Genomic DNA, 9,364 nt, shown 5'->3' on the forward strand with positions numbered 1-9,364 from the left:
AATAACTGTTGTCACGCCCTGTGGTAAACACACATTTTCCAAAGCCATGTTGTCCAGTGTACAGTCACTAGATGAATTTGTCCACCAAAGTGATTGAATATGGGGACATGGACTTTTCTCCTCTGGAGAGGTTTAGTTGTAGCCGTGTGGAGGCTGTACCTCAGTCTGGATAGCCAGGCATGGTTTCTATCAGCCATATCAAATCAAATCACATAAAACCATGGTTAACACAGGTGCAACACATCTGAACACATCTGAAAAGTACAATATCACTAATATTTTCATGAAACAATTTTTTGATTGTAGACTTCGATGAAGACGCACCTACTTCCTTCCGACTTTGTTCATCAAGTTTTTTCTTAGTGTTGTTAAGCTCACCAGTGCATTCCTTCTTTTAGGAATGTAGCATATTGTCAGTGTTGCCATCTTTTTTGATTTTGTTGTATTTTTCACCCTAATGATGGCCTCTATTACTTGTACCACCACCTCTTTGGACTGCATATGAAGTGTTGCCCATAATGAACAGCTACCAAGTTCAGCACTAGAAATCAACTCCAGACTTTCTTTTGCCAAATAATGAGGAAGCAGACCACACCTGGCTCATTCTTGTATTGTCCAATTACTTTTGACAATGTGAAAATAAATTGACTTAGTAAAACATAGCTGTAATTTTAATTTTCTGTTTAACTCTTCAAATTAAAGCAGAACACTGACACTTGACTTCTTCATTTCAAATCCATTTTGGTGGTCCACAGAGAAAAAATAAAAATACTTATGAACCTATATGTGCATGTAATTGACTACATTTACATTTACAATGTTTGTAAACTCTCTTTCTAATAAATCATTCAGCTACTTTATGTTATGACACAGATATGCAGCAAATGCCTGTCTAATCTATGTAGAGATGTATTGCCAATAAAATAGGACTTTCTGGAACAGATAAACATTGAATCTGTTGGTACCATGCATAATGCCAGGCGTTGGCTAGTGGGGTATAAAGCCACCCAGCACTGACCTGTGGAGCAATGGAACTGTGTTCTTTGGAATGATGGACTAACACTCTTGTCACATAATGCAATCAAATCCTCACAACATGCTCCAAAATCTACTAAGAAACAATGAATGAGCAGGTGTCTCAATACTTTTGTCCATATTATACAAAAATAAGGAAGTATATGGAGCTGTTTTTACTGTCTTTTGTATTATGTGTTGCAATAAAGCTGCATATCCAGAAATTCAACAACATGCAGTGGCAAGCTCCGTGTGCACGGTTGGAGGAATGCTTGTCTTTACCCGAGATCAAGTACGGAGGGGTTAACTTAATGACTAACGGGGATTTAAAAATTGCTTATTTTGTGGCATTATGTGCCATTCTACTACAATTAGGAATATTCAACCTATTCTGTGATCATTGTCAAAGAGACAACACTGTAGTCTTATGCGCATGCATAGATTAGCCTGTGCTCTGTTTACTGCAGGACTTCAGGTTTTCATGTTTTTAAGTATCTGCTGCTTTCACTTGTTTGTTTATAGGCCATTGCATTAGGATGTTGCTGCTAATGATGTGCTGAAATCTCATTTCCCTTTTCTCTGCAGATACGTGGCGTTCTCCTCCCACAGCTGGGCAAAAAAAGGCCGCAATCTGCTGCAAGGTCTAAACAGTGCTCGTTTTCACGATAACTCTGTGCCTCCGTTTTTCTGATCATTATCCATCGCAGGAAGTCATAAGGGCACACTCCCATTTATCTGGCGTCTTCTAGTCTGAGAACCTCTGGTCTCAGCTGGGGCTTTTCCCCCCTAGTATCCAAAGCCTAACTGCAATAAAAAGCTGAAAAATGAACTATTGTCTGCAATGCAGTTTGCTGTGTTCAATGATTTAACGCAGACATGCATGCTAGATAGTGCCGGGATAGCGCAGTCACATCCAGACGAGAAAGACACCTGTATGTCAGTATGTATTTGTATGGTGTACACAAGCACTCATCCATTTACTGAACAACAGGTCTCCTGAAAGTGTGGTGGGGCCGATATTGTCCTCTAGCTCCTCCTTTGTTGAGGAGTACTGTATGTTCTCCCTAGGTGTACGTATCTCACTAGCGCCACCCTTCCCCCACAGAAGTAAGCTGTATCTTTAAAAGTAATTACAGTAACATTACCAACTGTGTGTGAAACAATTACCTTAAAAACATTAATAACTGTTTGTAGCTTTACAGGACACAGCCCTAATCTTAAACAAGTAAGCCAAACAATGCATTTATTGAGTATATTAAGCTGTTTATTAATTTGATGTATAAATAGTAAGAAAGAGACTTGGTTGGGGTAAAAAAAAGCTCAAATGTGGTTTTGCAAGCCTATTTACAACCCTGTTATTTTGCCTCAGACATGACATGAGCTAGCTTCATCAGCTTCCCCATGACTCGACTCCCAGCAGCGATTTAGTTTGCTAGCGTTGGCTTTTAAAGGTACACGTATTTGTCACTGTACAGCGAAATATGTCCTCCGCATTTAACCCATCTGTGGTAGTGAACACACACACACACTAGTGAACTAGGGGCAGTGAGTACATACACACCCAGAGCGGTGGGCAGCCAATTCCAGCGCCCGGGGAGCAGAGAGGGTAAAGGGCCTTGCTCAAGGGCCCAACAGCGGCAGCTTGCCGAGCCCGGGAATTGAACCCACAACCTTGTTATCGATATCCCGGCGCTCTAACCGCTGAGCCACCACTAGCCTTTTCAGCCTTGCTTACATATTCTTCCAAAGTAGCCATTGCGTTAAGCCTCAAAAGGCTTTTTGCTAGTGGGCTGGGTGTATGTCAATTTTGAGGTTGTACATAAAATGAGCCAAGAGCATTATGCAAACCGGAATTGTCCTGTTTTTTAGCTCTGTTTTGCTGGTTATGCCAGATTTGCTTTTCAATAAAAAGACAACAGTGTAAGAGGTTCACAGTATGTCACATCCATGTACCAAACTTTTATTATTCAACTGTGCCAAGGAAAATTCAGTATTCCATTCTAGAGCACCAATAAATTGGCACTGAAACTTGAAGACAAGCCACTGCTGCTGTGTTTTACCAGTATCTCGTCGTTGTGGAACCTGTGCCTTCTGCTGTTACTGTTTCAGAGTTCCGAGTAGAACTGACCCCCCGTACTTTTGACCAGGTCAAATCAAAGTAATAACTGTGAAGAGGAGGCAGCGGGGCAGTCTCTGCATGACATTCCTCGCAGGACATGCTTCTCGTTAGGGCCTTCATTAAGAACAGCTTAATCCACATGCTGATGGAGAGGCCATCAGACACAATTAGACTCAAGCTGGCCCTTCACCTTCTTCTAAACCTCATCTACAGCTATTTAACCCATTTCCTACACTAACAGATTAACAGCTGACACGTGCGGGACCTCGACAGAAATGTGTGTGTGTTTGTGTTGGTGAATAAGCATCAGGTCCTTGATGTGCTGTTGTCTCCCAGTCACTTAACAACATATGTTCCTTTTGTAAGTGACATAGAGAGGTTAGCACAAGTTAAAGCTTCTGCAAGTACTGCGAATGTAATGAAATGAATTATTTGTACTTCTTACTATGCTACGTTTTTATTTTTGGTATTTTTTGGTTTAAATGTGTGCACTTTCACTTTTTATTTAGGGACATTTTCTATTTTTTCTGTCTGTACACTTGCCAGCCCTGTATACACTCTAGATATATACAGCATACAGTCACTGCCAATAGCCCATTTGTTGCTATGCTGGTCCACTGATGAAGTAAAGAGTGCCTGAAATCTCCTGCATAGCTACAAATTAGCGACATTCAGTAATCTTTATAAGAACCTACATAAAGCACCTTTTCCAATGGGTGTACAATGCTACACTGGCTGATGGCACTGTACCTGTATGTATCAATACACCAAAAATATCAATAAATATAAAAAAGAAATCTTTTAATGTAAAGTATTATACACATCACTAAATACATGTTTAGATCTGAAGCAATATGTGGAAAGCAAGGATATTGGCGTCTATCCAGGAAAAGATATGCACATGAATATGAGCAGTTACAGAACACTGTACTCAGGAACACAGCACAAATGAACAACCAATGGTGCTGGCATACCACATTCTGGCAGGTTCATCAAACAGTTTACCTGTTGCTCTGTAGAAGGCAAAGAAAAAAGTGTAGCTGTGTAGCTTCCAGAGAACTGTGAATTCAGGAGGGAAGACCATCAATCAAGCTTTTAAGAATCACACATTCAGCAAACATTTAAAATGCCATCAATTTTACTGTCCTGTCAGAGATTCAATGTTCCAGCACTAGAAACAGCTTGAGGAGGACTCACTGAAGGTCTGTTAAACATACTCTGTGCGCTTTCCTGAATGTTCATTGGTAGTCCTGTATTCATCCTGGCGCCGGTGGTACACCAGCCTTGGCTCGGTGCGTCCCATCCCGAAACAGGAGGAGAAGAGCAGAAACGCCGCCACCACGTGGAGGAACCCTGCTGCCCAGCCCACAAAGAGCGCGTCTCCGAACTCAAAGCGAGGCACCACCTCTGGCACAGAGTGGTCAAAGAACTTCACCACCATATCATGGGCCATGTAGGAGACTGGGATAAGTGCCAAGATGCCTGCCATGCAGCACAGGACCCCCGCCGCGATCTTCAGCCCGCGTTTCACCCGCCAGCCTTCCTCCCACCGGCAGCTCTTCACCTGCTTGAGTCCGGGGATGGCAATGATGAGGGCCAGCAGGCCCAAGGCGTCCGACAAGCACATGAGGCTGCGGGCCAGCATGATGTCGTGCGAGAGGCCCAGTATGCTGTCGTATGGACGACACTCGGTGCCCGCCACCTCCTGCACCACGCAGGTCTCCCAAAGGCCCACCTCGTAGCTCTCAATGGCCAGCAGCTCGGTGGACTGGCTGCGCCACTGTGGCATGAGCGTAGCGGCCAGCGAGCAGAACCAGGCTCCGAAGCCCACCACCAATCCCAGCACCTCTAGAAGACTGATGCAGGGGTTAGACATGGCCAACTGCCCAACTAGCACCTCAAGAACCTCCTGAGGTGAGGGAGACAGAGGAGAGGTAGAAAGTGTAGAACAAAAAGAGGAAGAGAGAAAGAGAGAGAAGCAACAAGGCCCTGAAACAGCAACGCTGTGTTTGGATCTATTAGCAAACGTCCACTCCAGCTAACTTCACAGCCCGTTAGTCTCCACTCAAAGAAGCCCACATCATCTCAACTCGAGAGCTAGAACACAAGAAGGAGGAGGAGGAGGAGGAGAGAGGGAGTGAGCAAGAGAAGGCACTTTGACATTAGCCCTGCCCTCTAGGCTCCATCCTAGAGAGAGAGCAAGAGAGAGAGGAAAAAACACGTGCAGGCCCTCACCCCGCCCGTCCCAGGCAGGACACTGCATGGGATACCATAAAAGCCTAGACAGGATGCAATTAAAATGCGGATTGTTGTGGTTTTTAGGAGAAAGTGACCGCTTTCAGCGCCCCATTTCAGTTTGTTTGCATCTCTCCACGGCAAAACATTTTCTCCCCGCCCTGGAGTGGATGGTTAAAGGGGTTTTCATGGGAGCTAGGGGGAAAACATGCCATGTTGCCAAGAGTGGAGTGTAGGAGATAAGCTGCTTTGAATGCCTGGCAGGCTGTCCTACACACCAGGAACTAGCTAATTGTACAGAAGCATTTGAGGGCTGCTTGCAATCATCTGCACATTTGTCTGGTTTCAACTTTAAAGTTTGTTCACCTTAAAACATTTGAGCTCTCATTTGAGGTAAAAAAAATTAGGACTGTAGCTTTTTCAGTCATGATTAGAAAAAGTCCTAACAATAAGCAGCCATGGGCTTCTCTAAGCAGCTGCCTAGCACTCAATGACAATGAAAATGATAGATGCCCTCAAAGCAGGAGAAGGCTGTCAGAAGGTCGCAAAGTGTTGCAATGCAATTAAGAAACAGCAATTGAAAGAAACGGTGGAGGTCAAGTCGAGGTCTAGAAGACCAAGAATTTCTTAGAGATCTTCTGGTAGGAGTTTTTGAAGTCAGCGACACCCGAGACAGTTAAGACCTTCACGGATGATCACTCAGAAGAAAACCCTTCCTGCATCTTTGCTACATCTAGCACAACAAGCCGGATGCACTGTGATCCTGTTAAGATGGAACTTTGCAATGAGCAAAAACATGTTTAGAGAAAAAAAGGTGCTGAATTTCCTGAAAAGAACACCTTTCCAACCGTTAAGCACAGGGGCGATTTTAGCATGCTTTGGGTGAGTGTTGGGAACATTTCACTGGCAGAGAGAAGGAGAACGGATTCAATTAAATACCAGCAAATTCTGGAAGCAAACATCACACTGACTGACAAACGCTGACAATGAAAAGGATGGCTTCTTCAACAGGATAATGATTCCAAACACACCCCAAATACACAATGACCTCAAGAGACGCAAGCTGAAGGTTTTGCCCTGGCCCTCACAGCTCCTCAATCTAGACATCATTAAAGATCTGTACTTGATGGCAATACTTGATGGCAATGGTGAAAAAGCCGATCCGCACCAAGAGCCCTTTGAGCTTCAAGTACGGCTCAGCTCGACCCACCATCCCTTAAAATCCACGGAAGACAAGCGTCCAGGCTTTTTTCTGTCCTGCACCAAAGTGGTGGAACGAACTTCCCCTGGGTGTCCGAACGGCAGAGTAGCTCACTGTCTTCAAATGCAGACTGCAGACCCACCTCTTCCGAGAATACTTGGGCAAATAGTAGGTCACCTTATTGACTTGTGTTTAGTAGTGTCTAAGCTTAGAGGTATCTTTGATTTTTTAGTCTATGCAAACTAGCTGAGGTTTTTCTTAAGTAAATAGCAAAGCACTTTTGTAGGTTGCTCTGGATAAGTAAATGTAAATGTAAATGTAAAACTGTGGATCAACCTCACAGGAGCAGTGCTTGAAAGATAGCCCAAGAATCCCACAGAACTAAAAGCCTTTTGCACGCATGAACAGGCAAAAGCTGAACGCCTCCAAAAGCATTTTAATAGATATGATATTTGCTAAAGGATGTGTTATTAACTACTGACTGTGAATGGTGCTCAAACCTGTTGCTTAGGCCCTTGTCTTTTTTTTTTTTTTTTTTTACATTTTAAAAATTTAAAAGATTTTTTTCTGTACGGATCAGGGTTTGACCTTCACATAAAGCAGAGAACGGCTGGTCCATTTACTGCACTGCAGACAAGCATCTGATGCGTGCGACTGTAGGAAGCCAGTGAAGGCTAAAGCAAATGTACACACTGTGCCCTTAGGCCACAGGCTCCCACAGCACCCCCTGTCCTACAAATTGCAGTGTATCCCTGCTCTAATGCACCCACTTCAAAGAAGGGTTTGTATAGTGAGCTAAGAGCTGGAGAAGCACTAAAACTCCATTTGGGTGCTCATTCAAAGAGATACACCCCCAATACAAAAAACAAAAGCATGGAGGTCCAGAGAATAGCCATCCTGTTTTGTGGTTTCCTGTATTTCATTTGTCCTTGATTTCAAGGCCAAGTTTACCAGTTTAACTGGGGAAAAAGGTGGAAGGTCAAACTATTCAGTAAGTCTTATTATACAACGATCAGCCATAACATTAACACTGGTGACCGGTGATGCTAAAAACAGTTATCTTCATACAGTGGGATCTGTCAAGGGGTGGATATATACAGCAAGTGAAAAGTCCGTTCTTAAAGGCGATGCGTTAAAAGCAAGAAAAATGGACAAGCATGAGGAACTGAACCACTTTGACAAGGGCCAAATTGTGATGGCTAGACGACTGAATCACAACACCTCCCAAATATCAGGCAGGTCTTGTGGGGTTTTTCGGGTGTGCGGTGGTCAGTACCTACCAAAAGTGCTCCAAGAAAGGACAGCTGGTGAACCAGCGACATGATCAGGGGCACCTAAGAATCACTGATGCCATCCATGATGATGAGGCTCCACCTCACAACTTGGTGCCAGATACCATCAGAGGTCTTGTGGAATCCATGCCTTGAATGGTCAGATCTGTTGTGGCAGCGCAAGGGGGACCTACTCAAAATTAGACAGGTAGTTATAATGTTATGGTTGATTGGTGTACATGTCGCAAACTCATATATTATCAAGAATTTCCCACCAGTAAATATGACTTTCTTGGTCATTCAAATGGGAAAACTCAAAAACAGGATAAACTTTTTAACCCTTTCTTAATACCCTTGATTTTAGAAGACCAAAAATGAATTAGCAGGTGTCTCAATACTTTTGTCTATTTAGTGTAATTTCCAACATGTCCTATCTATCAGCACTTAAGACAATACCGCTGAACAACAGTATGTGTGACAGCTAAAGTGCTAATACCAGCTTCAGCATGTTGGGCATTGGGGACGTCAATGTTCCTTTGGGCCCACACATGTTCAGAAACAGCTCTGGTACTGCCATACTACAGTGGAGCGCATCTAAGCGGTCATTTACAACCTGACTGTTGAGCCTTTGCTATTGAAACATCACATACAGTTTTCTTCAAATGTTTTTTTTACTGGTGGAAAAGGTGAAAGATCACATTATTATATAGGGGCTCTGAAGTTGCTCCGGGCCTACAAAGTTCAGAAACAGCCAAGGTACCATCATACTGCAGTGGAGTTCATCTTAAGGGTAAACAACCCATTTCTAACCTGCCTGTTGAGTCTTATGCCAGTTTCTAGTTACAGCAGTGTTTCCCACATCTAGTCTTGTACTCCACCTGCTTGGCAGTTTAGTCAATGGTAATATCTGGCAAGACGTGCAGTGCCGGGACCTGCAGGACTGGTGGCATATGTTGTCTATCCCGTGCAGTATTGACCACACTCTGGATTTTGTGGATGTGCAGGAGGAGAGTTGGTGAGCACTGAGTATTATAGTATTAGCAATCACAGTGCATTGTAAGGGGCAACCTGGAGGCCTTTCGCATAATTAATGGCCATTTTTGCATTTGTAAACATTAGTCTACATTAGAGCACCAACTTGGTTGAGGCGATTACTTTGCCATTATTTATTAATTAAATGATTAATTAATTAATTAATTGAATGACATAAATGGAACTGGGCCTAATAAGATCCTAATGAACACTGAACTTTATAGCTGCTTGCTGCGTATGGATGCAGGTGTAAATCCCTCCTTAGTGGCAGATGGTCATGCAGTTGTTGTCTACAGCCGCGAGATGGCGCTCTGTTACTATAGTAAACATACACCTATGCCCTGCCAGACTCAACTGTTATATGCATATTATTATATATATTGTATTATTATAGCATTGTATAAAGCTACTATATTATTGTATTATACACAATACGCCATTACGGCCGCGTATATATTAGTTCGAGGCAAATGGGTCAGGCAAATGGACACT

The 9,364-nt window shown here is 43.3% G+C and overlaps 1 protein-coding gene across 1 annotated transcript; it reads right to left on the reverse strand.

Annotated features, from left to right (window-relative positions):
* Positions 1-3,919: 3,919 nt before the first annotated feature.
* Positions 3,920-5,241, reverse strand: cldn33b (claudin 33b). The gene has a single exon (XM_072683007.1). The coding sequence runs from the start codon at positions 5,007-5,009 to the stop codon at positions 4,341-4,343; it is 669 nt and encodes a 222-aa protein (XP_072539108.1). The 5' UTR covers positions 5,010-5,241; the 3' UTR covers positions 3,920-4,340.
* Between the last annotated feature and the right edge of the window lie 4,123 nt (positions 5,242-9,364).

The sequence above is a fragment of the Salminus brasiliensis genome, chromosome 7 (genome assembly GCF_030463535.1).
Source record: "Salminus brasiliensis chromosome 7, fSalBra1.hap2, whole genome shotgun sequence".
Taxonomy (NCBI): Eukaryota; Metazoa; Chordata; class Actinopteri; order Characiformes; family Bryconidae; genus Salminus; species Salminus brasiliensis.

Excerpts from the sequence above, each read along its gene's own strand:
- cldn33b (XM_072683007.1), bottom strand. The coding sequence starts at position 5,009 with ATGTCTAACCCCTGCATCAGTCTTCTAGAGGTGCTGGGATTGGTGGTG.